This window comes from Populus euphratica, unplaced genomic scaffold (genome assembly GCF_000495115.2).
Source record: "Populus euphratica unplaced genomic scaffold, PopEup_1.0 scaffold34.1, whole genome shotgun sequence".
NCBI classification, from domain to species: domain Eukaryota; kingdom Viridiplantae; phylum Streptophyta; class Magnoliopsida; order Malpighiales; family Salicaceae; genus Populus; species Populus euphratica.
This window is the reverse complement of record NW_011499883.1, coordinates 989,259-1,010,550: the sequence shown is the minus strand read 5'-3', so window position 1 is coordinate 1,010,550 and position 21,292 is coordinate 989,259. Positions and strand designations below refer to the sequence as shown.

At 32.2% G+C, this 21,292-nt stretch overlaps 1 protein-coding gene and 1 pseudogene across 1 annotated transcript; one reads left to right on the top strand and one right to left on the bottom strand.

Moving 5' to 3' along the window:
- The first annotated feature begins 5,722 nt into the window (after window positions 1-5,722).
- LOC105129877 (uncharacterized) lies at window positions 5,723-8,363 on the top strand (annotated as a pseudogene).
- Window positions 8,364-8,456: 93 nt separating this feature from the next.
- LOC105129816 (uncharacterized) lies at window positions 8,457-12,509 on the bottom strand. Its single transcript, XM_011032048.1, has 8 exons — window positions 12,237-12,509; window positions 11,986-12,148; window positions 11,709-11,819; window positions 11,194-11,328; window positions 10,964-11,068; window positions 10,059-10,228; window positions 9,865-9,964; window positions 8,457-8,897 (listed from the first exon to the last, which is right to left on the bottom strand). Exons 1-8 carry the CDS (start codon window positions 12,326-12,328, stop codon window positions 8,652-8,654), a joined length of 1,122 nt encoding a protein of 373 aa, XP_011030350.1. The 5' UTR covers window positions 12,329-12,509; the 3' UTR covers window positions 8,457-8,651.
- Between the last annotated feature and the right edge of the window lie 8,783 nt (window positions 12,510-21,292).

Below are 21,292 nucleotides of genomic sequence, written 5' to 3'. Positions count from 1 at the left end.
AATCAATTTATTTTTTTGGATTGTAATTCAAATGCATGAACAATCAGATTTGATATACTGGAAGGTGACATGGACGGAGGGATGGAATTGTAAAAAAAAAAAAAAACAAGAGGCTGAAGACCTAGATCAGTAAAAGAAGATTAGAGACAAGTTATTGTTGGTTTTTGATCCGTTAGTTATCTTTATGGAAAACACGAAAAGATGTGGTATAATTATGGCAGATAAACATTATCCATGTTCTCACAAGTTATTGCTTATTTTTTAATAATTTATTTTGTTTCTCAAGTTTTATTATGGGCAAGCAAGTTAATTCTAATTAAAGGGCAAAGAAAGGATTAGAAATAGAATGACCAAATTGAAAAAAAATATCAAACATACTAGAGATTTCATGAAAAATCCCTTCATCTTTTAAAATAACATAGTCTATGTTATTTAGATCCCTTTAATTTTTTTAAAAATTATTTTTGATAAAAAATTTTATTTGTATTATTTCTTGATCCCTATTTAAAGAGATGAAAAAGAAAGATCACCGGATTTTAACTATAAGAGATGAACTCATCATTTAAGTCATTTTTAACCACCAAAATAGTTTTTCTTAATGTCTACAAGTTTTATACGATAAAATAGATTTGATGATGATGTTTTAGAGTCTTAATATTAACTAAACAAGATATATCTAAGTTGAAAAAGATAAATCTAACTCAATTTGATTTCAAATTTTTAGATCTTTTTTTGAATAAATGAGTTGATTTGTAGGTGTTCCAAAAATATTAGCAATATTTTTTTGGTTGAAATGACTTAAAAATTGGGTTTGAAGGTGGTTATCTGTCTTTTTAAAAAAATTTACAAAAAATTAAACAAAACCTAGACATACAGGTTTGGGTGCTTGGGTTTTTCCTTGCAATAGGCCAATGGTACTAGCTCTTAAGCTCACACGTGCTAGACTTTTTTTGGCCTTTTTTTTAACTAATATATTTTTTTTATTATGTTTTTTTTAATATATATATTAGTCATGTTTCATTTGATATCCCTTCTATATTATTTAGCCTTTTTGAATTATTTTGTGTGTATTTGTTTTTATAATATTATGTTGACTCATCTATCATTTTTTTAATTTTTTATATAAATAAGCTTTATTTTTAAAAATAAAAAAAATATTTTTTTTCATATAATATTTTTAATATATACAATCTTACATAATATTTTTTATCTTTTATTTTATTTAATCAATTTAATATGTATGTCTATTTCTATTATCATTTGATTGAATAAAACAATTGATATAATAAATAAATTCAACAAACACAACTAAATAAATATCATGTTGCGATATCAAATATTTTCGTCTACATTTGTTTTTTGATTTTTCCATTTTATTTTTAGTTATTGTTAATAACCTTTTCATTTATTTATATAAATGGTTCTAAATTTATTTAATTAGATGCTTAGTTAAGCTTTTTAATTTAAATTTAAGATTTTTATATGTAGAAAAACACATCGAAAAATTCTATACATATCTATTTTAAAAAAATACCTAATTTATGGTAAAACATAAGTCAAATAGTTAGTTTGACACGACAACTTGTTAACTTTAATGTTGAGACATGTTAAGTAGCTTATCAAATCCCCTTCAATGAATTAACTTTAAACAAGGTTAAGCTTAAACTATAAACACTCATTAATTTTATATAGATTTTATGTGAAAAATAATTTGAAAATATTCATGTTGTGAGGAAAAAAAACATTATTTCAAGTGGTAGTTAATTGAAATATAAATAAGTCGAGTAATTTTTTATCAGCTCAAGGTTTAGCTCATTAGTACATAGATGGAGTTCATGTGTTAATATTATATACCAATTCAAATCTTCATCTTTTATGTTTTTCAAGCATAAACCATAAGGCATAAAAAAATTGAGATCACCCGTCGATGTGGGATATGAAAATCCAAAACCCATATCAGTAGGTGAAGGATAAGTAACTTACCTTATTAAGAGTACTAGTTGCAACTTATCATACACGTTTTGGGGTGTCAGACTCAGATGTGGGCTCGTGTCACCCATGAATCAAACCGCGAGGGCAATAAGGCCCAAAGCAGATAATTTATGGCAAGTTGGGTCCGACTGTTACTTTTGGTATCATAGCCAACCTCACTGGCTGTCCGATTGTACTCACGAGGTCATCGAGCTTTTTAAATGGGCTGGATTGTCATATCCCATATCGACAAGTGATGGATTGATAGCTTACCTTATTAAGAGTGTTGGTTGTAACTTATCATACGTATTTTGGAGTGTTAGACTCAGATGAGGGCTCGCATCATCAGGAACAAAACTGTGAGGATGGTAAGGCTCAAAATGAACAATATATGGCAAGTTGAGACCCAGCTGTTATTGTTTATTTTTTCTTTAATGTGTAATATTTTTTATGAAGAAAATGAATTACACATTATTATATCTTGTTGGTTTTTGAATTATCAATAAATGTTATGGAGGTTGTAGGATTTTTTACTTTTATTTTCCTATCCCATCCCTTTTAGACATTAAAGTTTTTTCATTATAGGTAATTATTTATTTTCTTTTCATTACCTTATCAAACATAGTAATGGATAAGTTTGACACGATAAAGCTTGTTGGACTAAAGTAATGTTACATATGTTTTGTGAAATTTACATTAAAGTTATTGAGAGATGCATGAGACCAAACACCTATTTTAATAAAGCTATCTAGAAATTTACCATACATGAATTCTTTAATAAATAGGTATTTCTTTAACAGAAGTATAACTTAAAAATAAATGGGATGAGATTGAAAAGGGTCGGAGGGTATAAAAAAAGCTAATATTTGAAATTGGAGTTCGTTGGAGTAGAGAACTTGGGACTATTTTTGTAACTGATGAATGGTGGCAAGAAAAAAAATTACAAAGTCATTTATATTTGTTATTATCTTTATAATTTCATTTATGTTGTTGCATTATTTAATTAATCTTCTAGCATTGTTAACCACATTCAATTTTCATTACGCAGGAAATGAGAGGAGAAAAGAATTTTAGGCATGCTAGGAATGAGCCCTTGTTGTGTGCCAAACATGACATTATATTTGGTAACATAGTGGTCATGGGACAATATATTTGGACTCCTTCGCAAGGAGTGTTATCTGATGGATATAATGGGGGTTTGAATTAAAAAAATATGAATAATTATGAAATTAATCTAGAAAAATGAAATGGTGATTCTAAAGAGGATGCAATTCTTAATTTTGTACATAATGTTAGCAATATAATTAATGAATGCAATGTCACAAATAGTAGTAACAATTATGGTAGTGTTAAGAGAAAGAATGCATAACATATTACACCTCAATATCATGAAATGAAAAGGGAATCTAGAATGAAAGCATATTTATTTGCACTTTTAGATTGATTTGTTGAGAGTGTTTTGATGAGTAGCGATTTTACATCAACTTCTAGAGATAAAAAAAGATGTAGTGTTAAGGAGATTATAAAAGAACTGTATTTTATAAATAAAGTTAACTTTAGTTGTGAATTGCATACCTTTCCCACTGAATTGTTTTGTGTGAGAAGCAAGAGAGAGATGTTGGTTACAATTGGATTTATTAATAGGAAATTCTCGTGGCTAAAAATAATGTTCGATCAACAAAGAAATCCATAGATGAAAAATGTCAAGTGTTAACTTGTTATCCTATTTATATCATTTAAATTTTGTTAAATATTAGTAAAACTGAATTTTTATGCATAATATCAGTTCTTAATATTTTTATATCATCATAACTTAGTTGTCTAATTATTTGCTATTAGTATGAAGTACAAGGGTTGTCTTTACATAATAGGTAATATAGGTAATTGCAATGTGTTTTTATTAATTTCTTTCTTTGAACACAAGGTTTTTAATTTCTTAAATAAACTATGTTAACCACTTGTCGATGTCATTTTTCATTTGTTAAAAGTAGCATGTTTAATTCAACAATCCAAGCTTTTGGTCTTTGCCAATGCTTACAATTAGGGAAAATAAACATGGCCTAAGAAAGTAACATTGAATTCATTACAGCCTTTAATGTCTTGTTTGTGTTGTATGTTGTTGACAATATAATAATTTTAGTAAAATTTTATTTATCTTTGTTATTATTCCATTGTGAAATTTCTTGGACTTTTTATGTTGTAGTTATTATTGGAATTATGTCATGTTGCTTATGTATTTTTGTTACTAAGTAGTTGAATTGTAGAACTTTGTAGTTTTTCAGCTTATTAACATTAAATATTGTTAGGTGAAAAGTTCACTTTGTAATAGACTTCAAATGTTTGGTTTCTTGATTTTGAATTTTAACTTTTATATATGGAAATCGAAAGCTCAACATGCATGTACACATTTATTAATTATTATTAACATGATCAAAAGATTGATATCTTATCTTAAGTGCATAAGTGTCGAAATAATAAATAACCCAGCAAGACCAGAGTCGAACCACAAGGAGGTTAACTATATAAATTATAAATAATAATAATGATGATGATGAGTTAAAGAGGATTTTAAGATGTAAGGTTGATGTGAAGATTAAAAAAGATAATAATAGTTGTCAAGGTTAGAGAATTCACTAATAGTATTTCAAATAAGTATAATATAAATTTCTTTTATTACTCAACTGAAAACCATACATAAATGAGGTTTCAATAGGATGATTTGTTATTAATAACTCATTATAAATTATTAACATGATCATATTAACTATCTTATTTAAGTAACACTAAAATTTTAAATATTATTAGGAATTCATGATGCTAACTTATGTTAATAACAAATAAAGTTCCTTTTCATAGCACATGTGTATGTTATACCATACTATTGGTTATGAACGTGCCAAACATTTATTATACCAAGTATTATATAACATAAATTTAGATTAATTATTGAACAAGTAAGGTATTAAAAATTAATAAGATAAAAATGATACGTGAATAGTGTCAAGTAAATTTCACGTGGCATTGTTCACGTGAATAGCATTCATTGGATTGCGCCCGACCAGGTATTTTTTTTTTTTTTAAAATTATGTTTTACTTAAAAAACTAATGTTTAATATTATTTAATAACACTGCGTAAATTAGAAGAACATCGCATGATGATGTAGCATTTGTAAAATTTGATTGCAATTCCAATTTGTTTCTGATGATATTTTACCTGATTTTAGTGTACGCTAAAAAAACCATGAAAATTATAGTACTTACCAGATGAATTTTATATGTGATGAAATTATAGATAAATTAATAAAATAATAAAAAATATTTGATATAATAATGGTAGTTAAATATACAATATTTAAATTAAAACTATTAATATTAATATATATTTTTTTAGTTATTTTATAACCTCAATTTAAAAAATATGTTTAACCAAATATTTTAAACTACTTTTTATTCAACTTCAATTTCAATCATAATTTTAACTAAATATATATAAATATTAAACCAATATCAAACAAAAACTACTTATACAAAATAATTTTTTTAAATCATAACTACAAACATTAATACCATACCAAACCCATCTTCTTATAAAACCAAGTCAGCTCCATAGTTGTAGGAGCCCAATCGTGGAGCCCACCAAGATCACAAATCAATTTTAACGGTATCCTCCGCAACTTATCCAGAGGGGACATCCTCACAGTATTTCTCTCATAATTCCCTGTTCTATTATCTTTTCCCTCTCCATAACACGATGTATCGTCGAGAACGCGATTCTGTCTCTAAACGACACCGTTCAGGTTTCAACAGAGAATCCAGGTAATCTCTCAGGGTTTTTAGGTGTTGGGTTCTTTTTGATAAAACCAAACATGACCTTAATATAATGCACGCCCTGCTTTGTGTTTCTCTACAGTGATACTTAATCTGTGACTGCAATTCATGATGTCGGTTTTCTTGGTTTGAACCAACGATGGCCTTAGTGTTTGGATGCTCTTCATTTTTTCCTACGCAGTGAAAATTAAAGGATCACTTAATTCATGAAGTGGGTTTTTTTTTTATAGAACCAAACATGGCCTTTGTGACTTGAATATGATGTTTATGGGATGTTTGGTTTCTTAAAGTCCTATGAGGCAGGAGAGATGGAAAACCAGAGACAGAAAGGGTAACAACTGACTCTAATTTGGATCCAAAGAACCGGCGCCGGTTGCAAGATGCATTACCTCTTGAGGCTCCTTTAGAACCCGTTTCTGCTAAGGTGGAGTCTGGGTGGTGTGAGAAAAGAAACGGACAAGAAACCAAATGGACATAGTGAAGGAAGCAAGCGTTCTTCCAACCCAACTGCTATACCTCGTTCTCGATCTTACTTTCAGGTTTTTTTTTTTTTGAAGTTACTGTTGGCATTTTGTTGAATTTTTTTGGGTGTGTCAATGTCATTATCCAATAGGAGGTCACAATAGAGATACTAAGTTCAGAAAAGCTAAGGTATGCTTGGGTGCCTATGGAAATTGAAGATTTGAGTTTGTATCATTGAACTTAGAGGCTTGGTATTGTTTCTCTGCTTTCATGAAATGCTATTCATAGTATACAGTATCTTAATGGTTGTCTTTGTAATGATTATTTTCTTCAGTCAAATTCAACCTTTGCTAAAAACAGCACCTTCTTTTGATTTCTTTCTTGACAAATCGACTGTATCGTAGATGTTTTGAAGCTAATGTGTTGCATGAGTTCTTTCAGTGATTGGAATTTGGAAGGAGCCGGGTGAGGTATTACATTTGCGCTCTTTGGGCAAGATGGATCTCTAATACAGTAGTAGCTAGTCTCTATGAATATTTGTGCTGTTTGATGAAAATAGGTTTTAGAGTCTTGCATTTACGTAATTGATTGTTTGCAGTAGTAAATGAGCAGTATTTCTTTCAATCTTAATTACTGGTGTTTTATTCAGTGTATTCAAACCCTTTTTTTTCTGGGCTGATATAGCAGGATTGTTGTCCGGCCTATACCTTCGAAACTTTCCGTGTATATAACATATTAGGCTTGCCTGTGCATCTCTTTTAACAGCACAATGAGCATGGTAAAGCCGGGCAAGCCGGGCAAGCTGGTCGAAGCTCTGGCAGGAGAGCTGCTGCTGGTGCGTTTTTGATTTCACTTGCAGGACTCCTAATTCTTTGACTTGTTATGTTTAGTTTCTTTTCCCTCTCTCTCTCTCTCTTCAAACATGTTCACTCACTGTTCCAGTGTTCTTTTCTTTTGAAGAATGTCGATATAGGGATTCAAAGGATGATCGGGACGAAAGGGAAGCAAACAGGCCAGCAGCTTATGATTCACGGCAACGAGAGGTGAAGCCACGAGGTAAGGGAGATGACCAGTATATGGTACCTTGATGGTTACTTGAAAATGGAGACTGAGCCACCACCACATGGGAGGAACAGACCTGCGTTTAGGGAGAAGAAGATTCCAGGGACGACTGACAATCCTGACAAAGCAAGTGTGGAGCCTCCAACGTCAAGCCATTCTGGTCGTCCTGTGTCCATCAGTGAAAGTAGGGAGGAAAGAGTCCACATCCCTCGCCATATAGACAGATCTGAGAGGCCAGCTGCTGGAAATAGAGGAGACATGCTGAGAGGTGGCCGTCCATCAAGAGAAAGATATGGTGGTGGGAATTATAGGGAAGAGGGAGATTCAGTGAGAGGCAAGGTCACCGCCCAAGTGTCATGCAAGGAGAGAAATGGAAGCATGATTTCTTTGATGATGCTAACAGGAGTCCAACCACCAAGAACGAAGAGGATCAAATTGCGAAAATCGAAGACTCTTTCTTGGCTTCATAGGAATACAGAGGAGGATGGCGTGAAGTTTCTGATCTGCATAACGTAGTTCTTTTTTTTTTTTTTTTTTTTTTGTGTTGGCGTTTTCCCCTATCCAGACATTTTGAGCGCGGAGATGGTGGATTGGAGTACATTGCTCTTGTGATTTCTTTTTCACGGTTCAACAAACAGTTATCTACCAATCTAATTAGCACTCTGAAAATGCTGTTCTTCAATTCATTCCTCAAATGAGACACTATCAATATTTAAATGTTGTGCCTCCTCATGGCTCATATCGTTTTGAGCGCATTTTGGAGACGTTTACTGTACCTCTTTTTTTTTTTTCCTGGTCTCAAAGGGGATTTGAACTCGAGATCCTTGCAGAAGGCGCACAGCCGCTGGGGGCGCGGCAAGTATTTCATGCGTACAAAGTCATTTATTAAAATTGTGGTAAAATACCTTTGGTAATTTCTTGTCTTGATTTTGAAATGGCAGTGTGATACGATTCGGCAAAAGTGAGGTCAGGCTCTAATTTCGGTCCAAACACATTGATCTTGACCCGACCATGACCCCTCAAGATTCACACATGCAGGTTTTGAATCGTGGAGCTGCATCCGGCAGGCAACCGCAGGGTTTATGAATGGAATCAACATGCTCGTTTCCATGGACTTGTGGTGGTTCAGCTACTCGGACTCGAGATGTCTCCGTAGATGTATTACAAGTTTTCTCTCACACAGTATGCTAGCGATTTGATCATATTTTCAATAATACCAAGAAAAATCATCAAGAACCTCAACACTGCAACTAGAACTTTATCCATGCATGGCCTCCTTTTGAAAACAATTTCCACAATGTGTGACTATATAACCTCGACTAATTCATTCATCTACGTGAAACAAGGTCTTCAATATCAGTTACACCCAAATTTGGAGGCTTCTTCTCATCAGGCAAGTTGACCACCAGCTGACCACAAGCACCACTTATATCCTGACCCATTTGCTTACGAACTGTTGTCCGGATGTTATTTACACCTCTAAGAATTTTCTGGAATCTCAACACTTTCTCTTCGCTACTGGTTCTGAATTGACTCAGACTACCAATTGTATTGAAAGGTATCAGATTCACAACCTGCTTGGAAAGTAAAAAAGTTGAATGGGAATGAAATTGTATATTCAAGTAGCTTGAAGCTAACAATAGTTATGAAATCACAACTGAAAACATGAGCAAAGATAAGTGAAAGCGACAACAATAATGCAAATGGACAACTCATAAAAGACATTGGGCCACAGAGCATTCAAATTGTAAGCTGGATGAAAATTATGAAACGAGTGTAACTAAATTCCTTTAGAGGAATTCAGGCTACCTAATCTTTCATTGTCATTCATCATACCTTAAAACCATTAAGGTATGTCCATGGTTGGGAATTTAGGTTCATAAACATCATCATGAACCTCATCCACTAACCCTGCCAGTCATTATCACCAGAGCAAAATTAGAAAGTTAAAACAAATTTTTTGGTGTGTTCCATCCTGTGAGAGTTTCTTTTCTTCAAGAGAGAAGTTCAAATACTACGATTTGAGTTAACAATTATAAACTGGGGTTTGCTTAAATTCCTCAATCTAGTGATCTAGAAAGTACTTATAATTCTGACTGGTTCCAGGTGTTTTGGTTCTCCATCAAAATATGTTTTTCTAACCCATAGTAAACTCCCAGTCAATGAATAATAAAATGGGATGTGAATCTGTACCCAATAGAAAAGTAGGTTCTGCGAAGTGACATCGAAACTATCACGATTCATGAATGACAAAAAAAGATAGTTATGAGCAACAGAAGAATATGCAGATGCTCATTGGGTGCAAGTCAGTAGAAATTTCTTTAGAGATAATACTCAAAATTAAATTGGTTTGCAAGATGAAAGGCTGTTCTTAGATAATTAGGACTCGCTCCCTATTCTGCAAGTACAGTTTTTCTATGCCTTAAAGATTTTGACACTCAGCAAGCAACAAAACCAGATCTCAAGCCTTGTTATAGAGTTCCACATATAGCACCATTACATATAAAAATTTTGTGCTTAAACTCAAATTTAAGAGCTCACCACATCAAATGTCTCAAGCAATTTGCCTAGCTGGTGGGCATGCTGCTCTTCATCATTCACCCCATCAAGCATTATGTACTCAATAAAAATCTTCTGCTTACTGAAAATTGAAAGGCCAGCTGTGAGATAAACAAGTTGCAAAGACATGTAATTTAGAAATGAATTACAGAAATATAAGACTAGCAAAGTTTTACCTGTTCTTTTGATATGCTTGCAGAGCATCCATGAGTTTTTCCAAAGGGAAAGCCCGAGCTGCAGGCATTATCTGACAGCGAACATCTTGAACTGGTGCATGTAGGGACACTGCCAGGTTCAATCCAGGTAAATCTTTATGAAGCTTGTTGATAGCGTGAATTATTCCAACCTACAGAAGATTAGATTGAACCGGTACGCTTGTAAGTCAAATTTTCCTGCATTCAATAAACCAATTTAAAAATTTCAACCTAACTACATACTTCTCCTTAGGAACAGTTCGAGTTTAATAGATTATGAAATCCATGTCAAATATATCAAATAAAAGTGGAAGAGATAAAAACAAACAGTAAAAAATGATAATATAAGGAATCTTGTCTCGACTACTACATATGATGTCCTCACAACATTCCATTTCCAAAATTACAAATTGTGTGCTTAACAGGACCATTACAAGATCCCGTTTACTAAATTAAAAATCAACTCATATGCACAAAATTGCATTTTCATATATTCATATGTTAAAGTAAGGTAAATCAAAAAGCTTAACCACCCAAGATTCTTCAATTCCAAGTTATGAGCAGGCCAAGAGAAGGAAACAACAAAGATGAAGATGACAAAACAACAATGATAAGGTAAAAGAAACAGTTGTCGTAGATTTAGTTAAGAAATCATGGGTTTCATCAAATCTCGAAACATAGAACATTGTAAACGTTACAGGCTTGACGATATGTGATAATTGAGGATGATATCCAGAAAAGTGTGGGCAACGAGGGCCCAGTCTTTCAAATTCTACTGGAAAAGCAGGGCAATGATTTAGTAAAGTCAACGGCTATGGAGCAAGGGGCTCCGGAATAAAATAGACAAGGTGATAGCAGACAAGCGAAAACAATGTCAGTGCACTTACTGTTGATACAGTTATTCTCTTTGGAGATAGCTGAAATGGAGCTCCTGACATAACACGTACTGCTTCCACCAAGGCAGAGTAGTTATTCAGTGGTTCCCCCATGCCCTAGTCACATAACAGAAAATCAAGAATTTAGACTCAATTTCAAACCTCATTTTGGACCAATATAAAGGCTCGGAAATGGCTTCTTTTTTTTTTTTTTTTTTTTTTTTTGGGGGGGGGGTGCTGACCATAAAAACAACATTCCGTATTTGTGATAAACGAGAGGCATGAACTAATTGCTCAACAATTTCTCCCGACGACAGATTGTTTTTGAATCCCATACTTCCAGTTGCACAAAATTTACAACCCATCTTACATCCAACCTACAATAAAAGAAAAGAGGTTAAAACAAACATTGTGCATGAGCAGCGCCTAAATGCATAAACCAACAAAAGCAAGGAGACACAAGAGATCAAAGGTAAAACTTCCTACAGATTAAAATTAGGGACAAGAGATGACTCAAATCAAACACAAGCCAAGCTTCATCTTAAAATCAATGCACTGAATTAGAAATGAACAATGACTCAAATTCTCTGCTTTCCCGTAAAAAGAGAAAGCAATGTTGCTGTGGAAGGCTATTGTCTGGTCAATAAAGTTTTGAATCGGCTCAAGTCACACATATACATGCAAAAAATGCTACAGCTTTGCAAGGCTACATTTCTATATATATATATATATATAAACACGGATACAACATTCATACCTGAGATGATATGCACAAAGTCGATCTTGGACCACCAGGACGGGGTTTCCCACAATATTTCCCCAACCGGGTGTCATACCTCATAATCACCGCCTCCACAAATGCTCCATTCTAATGATTAATCATCATAAAGTAAACCCAGATCAAGAAAGACCAATAACAGCCCCAATAAAAACACACACAATTTCAACCCTAAAACTCATCTTAATTTATATTTTCAGTAAAACAAAATATCATCAGAGTTACAATGAAGCCAAAGAAGTCAGTAGAGCAGTACCCGAAGCTTAACGAGAAGTTTGGTGGTGACCCCATCATTAGAGTTAATAACAGAGTCAACACTTGAAGCAGAAGTTTTGAACTTGGAACGCAAAAGTGAGTATGCAGATGAGGGTAAATCGGGTATTTCATCCCATTCACAATTAGGGTTCTTAATCACATACCTTAAACAATCCAAAAAAAAAAACATCAAGTGACATTAATTTTTTTTAAAAAAAGAAGGAAAAAAACAGCGTTCTTATAATTACTTACTTCCAAATAAAGGGAATGAAGTGAGTGTTGATGCCTGCTTTCTCAAACTCTGCCCTTACATCAGGACCGTCGAAAATCGATCCAACGCCCATATTAGTGGCAGTTTAGCCCTTCGATTTTCTCAGTTGTCTGTTGGGGTTTTCTTTCTTTCTTTGTTTCTTCTCTCTCTGTCAGCTCTGTCTCGCATCCTGGTTCTCGTGATGTCTTCGACACAAAACATGCTTCAAGCTTCAATACGATGTCGTTTCTATCTGGTAGTTAAATGAAATTAATCACATTCCCTTCTTTAAACGACGTGTATTGGCAACCGTGATGCCCTTTGGGTTATGGACGCATGGGCCAACCATCGCAGCCCACCTCCGAAGCAACCATATGCTTCAAAAAATCAAAATTGTAATTCTTTCGCACTGTTGTTACACATGGCTCAATATTCATTCATAACTTAATTGGGCTAGGTTTCAAATTAAATTAGATAGTAAATAATTTATTCAACTTGGTTAAAATCTGGATTTTTTTTTAAATAATGTAATTTTAGATTGACAAGTTTAACCCATTTAATTTATAACACAAGCTGTGTGGATGAAATGATATTTAATAATTTTAATATCATATACATTATAAAAAAAATGAATTAGATATTGCTCAAAAAATGAAATAATAGATATTTTAAAAATATTTTTTATGATATAATTCAATAAAAGAAGAAGTGTAGAACAAGTTTGAGGTAATCTCATGAGCTAGTTTTGAATCTTTTAGTTTTGATTTGACTCCTACAAGCTTAATTTAATCATAATTTAATTATTATTAATTGAGTTTAATTGAGCTTATTTTGATCTTGGTTTCAACCCCTAAGCTCTATTTGACCATGGTCAAACTAAGCTCTACTTTAAAACTAGTTTGGTCATGGTCAAACAAAGCTTATCTAGGCATATCTAGGGCTCGATTTGACTATTTCAAACTTTGTTTGACTTTGATCAAATCAATTCCAAAATTTGATTGCTTTGAACTTGATTTGACAACAATTAAGTTACATTGACTCCAACTAAGTCTAGGATTCGGTTTGACTTAATCAAATCAAACTTAGTCGAGCCCACCAATGGTTTGCTCCACTCAAAAGTGTGTTTGATATTGTAGTAGTTTTTGTGGTTGTGACTTGAAAAAAATTATTTTATAAAAAACACTTTTAGTTGAGATTAATTTGGTAAAATATATTGTTAGTTAAAACTATAGTTAAAATTGAGATTGAACAAAAAGTAATTTAATGTGTTTGGTTAATAATATTTTTTAAATTAAGATTATAAAATAACTAAAAAAAAATTCTATTAATATTGATGGTTTTTAAATGAAATATTGTAGATTTAACTACTAGTATTACATCATAAAATAAATAATATTTTATATAAAATATTTTTTATTTTTTTATTAAACTTTCTACAATTTCATCACGTATGAAATTCATTCGACAAAGACTATAGTTTCCATGGCTTTTTGAGTGTGCGACAAGATCAGATAAAACATCATTAGAAATAAATTTAGGATTGCGATCAAATTCTGCAAATGTCATGTCATCATGTGACCTCCTCCTAATATAATTATGTAGTGTTATTAAATAATGTTAAATACTAATTTTTTAAATAAAATATAATATTAAAGGAATTTTCTTGGATTTTTTTACTAGGTTAAACTTAGTTTAATACATTTAGATTTGGTCAGACCAGGTCTGCTCCATGAACAATGAAGACGCTATTTACTGTTTATTTTGCAGAACAATGGAGATAGAGAAGCAGCAGAAGAAGAAGAAAGAGAAGGAGAAGGGTAAGAGCAGGCTACCTTAGCGGCGGCGATGTCTAATTGGTGTTCAAAATGACAGAGGCCAATGATGAATTAAGGGAGCTGCTTGGTTGATGGATGATAGACCTTCTTCGTTCTCTCTTTCTTATGGCCTCTATTTACAAGAAAAAAAAGGGAATGAGAAGGGAAAAAAAGGCTAGTGGAGCCGCTCTTCACTATCCACATTACAGAATAGTGGAAATGAGGAAATATACCTGAAAAAAAGAAGAAAAAAGGGAATAGTAGGCTACCCTGCGCGACAATAGTATTTGACAAATGATGAATTGAGGGAGCTACTTGGTTGATGGATGGCGATCCTTTTTATTTTTCCTTTGTTTTTATTCTACTTTTCTCTTTTTTAGGTCGCACCTCTGTTTACAACAAGAAACATGTATAAAGAGAGACGAAAACAGAGGAGACCAAAAGAAAGTAAAATATAAAAGAAAAAAAAAAGAATAGGAAGTAGCTAGGGACATCGTCTTCAACTTCTCCCCAAACCAGAGAGAGAAGCAGAAGAGGAGAGAATCCAAAAAGCAAAAGAAAAAGGAAAACTAGATAAAGAACAGAGGAGAGGAGGCAACATTGGTTAACCAGCCCTTCCTCAGCATCATTTTTCAAGCAACAACTTGAAGACGCTTTTTGTTATCCTGCGATTTAAACGCAGAATAGGAATGAGTCCCACAAACAGCAAATTGTGTTTAAACGTAACCAAATAGTTTATTTTTGTGATAACAAGCAGCCACGTAAACAAATGCTCTAGTATTAATGAACTTTTCAGTCCTCTCCTTCCTTTTCTTCTCTCTATTTCTCTTTCCTTTATTATTAGCCATGTCAACTACACTTATATTGAAGATATCCTACGCCACACAACTGTGATGGCTTGATGAATACGTCACCTTTTGATATTTTTTCAACTCCATAGACAAGATAAGACGAAGAAGAGATGAGGTTTCTTATTCACAATTACACATTTGAAATTACTCTTTATATATTTTATGATATAAAAGAAAACATCCTTCAAAGATTATACTGACTTAGCCAGTAAAGTGTTGATTTACAGGAAACACCAATGTCTGTCTCTATAGCACAGAATTATTCGCGAAGAAAACCAAGGTCCAAGAAAAGTTCGTGGGAGCATCATCAATTTTTAGAGCCATATCCGACACTCAGGGATGTTACATGGTATAATTTTGACTCTTCCTACTGTATAGCATCGTCATGTTCTTACAACAGTTTCTGCATATTTTAACATGTGATATAGAATTAACTAATGTCATATGATATTGATGGTAATAATCAATTAACATCCTTAAAGGAAATGAAAAGTGATTTTAACGCAACCATCTAGGTGGTGGTCAAGTGATAAGGACTTGGGATCAAGAGGTTTGCTCCCTCTATGGTCTCAGATTCGAGTCCTTAGTTACTCATATGATGGCCACTGGAAACTTACATGGTCGTTAACTTCAGGGCCCGTGAGATTAGTCGTGGTGCACACAAGTTGGCCCGGACACCCACGTTAATTTAAAAAAAAATAAAAAAATAATTTTAACGCTCTTATTAGGATCTCGATTAAGAAAACTAATGTGTATAGGTTACATTTTGTTTATTTATTTTAATACGGATCATTTACATCCTTAAAGAACAAATATATATATATATATACATACAGAAGTTGTATTACATCCCAGATTTTCAAAAAAATAACATGTTTTAACTATGTCGTAAAAGAAAAGGGTATTTGAAAAATTAATTATAGTTATTTTTTTGAAATGTTTTTTTTAAATATATTAAAATAATATTTTTTATTTTTTAAAAAATATTTTTAATATTAACATATCAAAATAATTTAAAAACATAAATTTTTTTAAATTTTACTCCATCCTCATTTAGAACACAATTCCAAACAATAGCATAGCTGTGTATATGTTTCCTAATAAACACCTAGTTAACTCGGTTTTGGAATCAAAGTATATTATTATTATGAAATTAATTTACAATTTCCCTTTTTTTCCCTTTCGGATACGCAATTATCTTGCAACAAAGTACAGAAGAACATGATATAAAGTAATAATACAAAAGAATCAAGAACAATACTGTCCAGTCATCTTCGATACTTCGAATCTCTTATTGTCGAATATTAGCTTTGTTGTTCGCTTGCTTGCCCATTTGATGAGGATATGCATCAAACTTCGAGCCGCCAGTCATTGAGGGAGAGTTCACTGAACGTTTCCTCAAGCTCCCAGATCGGAGAAAATCTAAATTGGTCCGCAGCTCCAAAGACTCCATGGGTGGTGGCTGGTAGTCTGACCTGGTTCGTCGATGAGATGAACCATTAACCGACTCCCCTTCACCTCCCATCAACAAATGGTAGCCAAGGCTCGACCCCATGGAGAGAGACCTGTAGCTGTTCTGAGGCTTCTGTTTCCTGATTGAATGGATAAGAAATGGAATCAAACCTTCCATAACTTTTTTCTTCTCTCCTAGCAGTGCTCTACTTAAACTATCACAGATAAAACGTCGTCGATATGGAAGTGCGATTTGATGCTTGAAATGTCACGGAACAACCTATATTTATAGCGACCATATAACTGGCACTAGTGGATAACGGTAGGAGGATAAATGTTCTGGTCAATGAAGTTTTGTTAGATAAACGTCGGGCCTTTGAAAATTCTTCATGGAAATGCTGACAGCTAGCAGATGATATGTTATACAGTAAACAACTCTGTGCTAGAGAAATCGACCGAACTGGAGCTCATCTGTCATTAGTGCTAGAAAACTTTACCATTTTTGATTTGAGAATCGTAAGGTCAAAACTGAAGAAGTCTATGAAACAAAAACACGGTGTCAACAAATCAAACATTAAACAATAGACTCGGTTCGTTAATCGAGGATGAATTAGCCGACCCTAATCGTGAAAAGTAGGCAAATCACAAGTTGGAAAGGATGTTATAGTTTTGATTTTGGTTTGGTTTGGTTTGGTGGCTTGCCAATTGAGAAGTCAAAATTAATAGCGTGTCCGTGTCTTATTCAATGTGTGCGGCTCTCCGAGCATGCGATCATCCTTAGCAAATGGGAGTAGCAGGTCTGACGTTTCTCCCCCGATCACCATGCCAACGGTTTAGGTGCAAAACAAGATTCTACAGAGACTCTAGAAAATCTAAATAAAAAGATTAAATCCCGGTATGCATTCAATCTAGATGCAACCCCCACCCCCCCTCCACTTCTTTTTTGGTTAATCCCATCAAATAATTCTTTTATCCAAAAGAACTTATACAGATCCACCACCATCACGTATATTTATATATAAATTTCATATAAAGATTTTATTTTATATATATATATATGTTAATATAAATGTGTAAGGTAGTTTGAGCGCATCTCAATTAATTTTATGGTACTATAATTAACGATTATATAAGTTTTTATTGAATTTAAAATTTATAAAACTTAAACCGGTAAATTTTAGAAAATAAATTTAGAAATAAATAATATTTGAATCGTACAGTGGAGGGGTAGATTCATGAAAATAAAGTATGAATAGTTATATGCTCCAACAATTCCCTCCAGAAACAGTCACTCTCTTTCCTTTGGTTTACCAGAGCGAGTTGTTATTGGTTCTCTAGTTTAGTTGTCAGATATTGTGAAAGTCAATCTTAGCATTAGTTATGACAGGAGGGAATATCATATTTCTTAAAAAAATTCAAACCACAGGCAGCATCTAACCTACGAGACTGATGTGATTTTTGCATGTCCTTTTTTAATGTAGTCTGTTTTTGTTTTTTTCAATACTTTCTAGAAACAATCCTAATTGTTTAGCATGTAGTTTTCTTACCCCTCAATGCATGTGACATGAAAACTTAACATATATTCAAATATAAACTTGTTAATGGGTGTAAATTACGTGATTGACTTTGATAAATAAGTTTAAAAACCTTGCCTAAATGATAGATTAGAAACTTAATTAACATGTATGAAAGGATAGCATTGATTTAAATAAATATATTAAAACATATTAAAAAATACTTCATTATGATAACAAATCGAACCATCGAAGTTGTCTTTTGGTCATTAAGAAGACAGGACATGCAATTGACTATTTATTTTATAAAAAAATCCGATTTAAAAGAACCCATGGTCGATAGATAATTACCATAAACGCATGTGGAAATCGACTTTGAAAGGTTGCTTTAGCAATAAACAATGGGGTTGGTGGATGCCTTGTCACTGTCCTTGACATTACTTAACAAGTAAGTGGAAAAACTTCGAATAATAATATTGAGATGATGAGCTTGTGTTATATCTATAACACAAATTTTTTTATATAAAATAAAAGATATTTTAATGTTTAAGTAGATACTTAAATTTTTTTCTTAAGTGATAAGAGTTAAAAATTTAAAAGATAAAAATCATATTTTTTTATTTATAGAGAAAAAATATGCTATATATCTCATTAAGAATATTATCCGTACATTATTGTTTTGATAAATAATCATTTTTTTTTTCAAAATTTGAGAATATATAGTCTTGAAAAAAATATGTAATATATATATATATATATATATATATATGGGAAAATACAATGAAAAAAATATACTATTCATAATTATTACTATTTATAGATTGCAATCCGAGGTAAGTTAGCTTGGTCAAATCAAAGCTTAAGCTCAGTTGAGCATAATCAAAGTAAAAGAAAGAAAAAACATGTGAGAAAGAGGAGGGGTAACTTGATTGGGCTGTGACCTAATCGAGCCAAAATAGCTTGGTTGGACTATGGCCTAACTAAGCTAAAATAGCCAGGTTGGACCATAGCCCAACCAAATTTCAATATACCTCTATTTTTTTGTATTATCATTTTCTCTTAAATTCTTATAAACATAGATGTTTAGAAGACTTTAACAAGCTAGAAAAATGGTACCTAGGCTTAGCTTTAAATATTTGCTTATTTTTTTGAATTTATGAGAGATATTACCAATGTTTTGTGAAAATAAATCCATGATCTTTTTAGAGGCATAGCAGTAGAAATGTGGAGAAAGCTAGTCATAAGGATATAAAGATAGTTGGTCATAGCAACCCAAAGACAGTGGTCACTAAAACCTAGAGAAAATAGGTCATGAAGACCTAAAGAAAATTGATCACAGGGACTTGGCGACATAATCGAGATTAATGGAGACTTCTTCATGGAAATTTCATGAAGATTTTTTGGGTTTAGAGACATGGAGATGCGCTTTTTTTTTAAAAAAATCAAATGATGATGGAGATATAATTTATGAGATTTATTTTATCTTAGATAATACATCACAAGAATTGTTTACTGTTTGTTCACATTATATCTACTCCATTGTAAATTTTTAAAGGTACTATTTAGAGATCAATTTTTCTTTCTCTTTTATGAGTGCATGACACTTTTCTGTGTCGTGTCCACGATCATGATGAAAAAGACAGAACTTGTTGGGGTTTTTTGTGTTTGAACTAGGGTGATCATTTTTTATTTAGTTTGATTTTTACCCATAAAAAACAATCAAATAAAAAAACCAAAATAGATCCAAACCGACCAATTTCAGTTCGGTTTTTTATGCCCAAAACTGAAAAAACCTATATGTTTTTTTTTTTTTGCTTTGTAATGGGTTTTTAATGCATTTCTGATGTGTTTAAAATTAACGTTGATATTGTCTAATTTTCTTTGAAGATTCCAACATATATTTAATTTTTTTACCAATAAATATTCATTTATATTAAATTGTTATTGTCAATTGATTGATACTTAAAAGTATATTTTTATTAAGGTTTTATATCATCATTTTGCACTTGAAGTATCAATAACTCCTTAACTAAAGCATGTTTTATAATAATATATCTAATAATATAAGATACCTTTAATTTAAGGTAAATGTTCATTTTAAATACAGGCCTATCACATAAATGAAAGGATTGATTGATGAATTTAAGAACTGAAATTGAAAGGATAAAGAGATTACCAAACTTAGAAAAAAGATATCGGTGCAATCCAAACCGGAACACTGTTTGGTAATTGGATCATATCTAGAGCTATAGATCTCAGATTTAGGTCTACTTTATATGGATGGAAAGGTAAGACATAGGCCTACTACTTTGACATGGAACCCAAGATCTAAAAAGGCCATTTTCAAGTCCAAATTGTAGCAACAACAAAGAAGCCCGAATTTGTCTTCCAGCCCGAACATTGTTCAGTATTTGGCTCATATTTGGAGTTCTAGAAGTCCAAATGAGCTGAATTTTTTATACAAGAAAGCTGAGACAATTTCCTACAAATTTCATGTTCAAGTGGCTCCAATTTTGACGTTATCAATGATGTTTTGGGCAGACAAGAGAAGATAAGAATTGTCACCAAGTCAAAAGTTGGTCACCCACACATCAATTAGTCATCAAATCAATAGTTCCCAATTTTGGCCTATAAAATGAGGCATTTGCCATGCATTTAGGCATCTTGGTGTCCAGATCAAGATCATGCTCTTGCTTTCTCTCTTTGTATTTTTTGTAATGTTTATGCTTTGCTTTTATTAATATCAAGTTTATGCCTTTCATTTCCTTTCATTTATTTAGTTAACTTTTATCTTATTTATGTTCTTATTTTGTTTATTTATTTTTCTTTCTTTCAGTATGTCTAGCTAAGTTTATTATGTCAAGGTGAAAAGGTTACACTAATGGTGTAAGAATAAGTATAGTGTAAACTTAATATGGACTTTAATGTTTGATACTAACATGTTTTGTATTTGTTATCTTATTCACTCTTTAATACTTTGCTTGTTAAATAACTAATCTTGATTTATGTTGTATAACACTTGGTACAACAAATGCTTGGCACTTTCATAGCCCATATTGTATGGTATAACCGACACACCTAAGCTATGAAAGGAACTTGATTTGTTGTTAACATAAGTTATAATCATGAATGCTTGACGAGATTTACAAGTACTAGCATTAATCGAATAAGATGACTAATGTAATCATGTTAACAATATATAATCTGATTGGAACCTCCTTTGTGCGTGGTTTCCAATTAAATAATAAGAGTTTATACTATATTTGTTTGACATACCATTAGTGGATCCTCTAACCTTGACATTTGTTATTATCATCGTTTAATCCTTACATTAATATTCCATCTTTAAGTTCTCATCTTTTTCTTCTTCTTCTTCTCTTTCTTTATTATTATTATTATTATTATTATTATTATTATTATTATTATT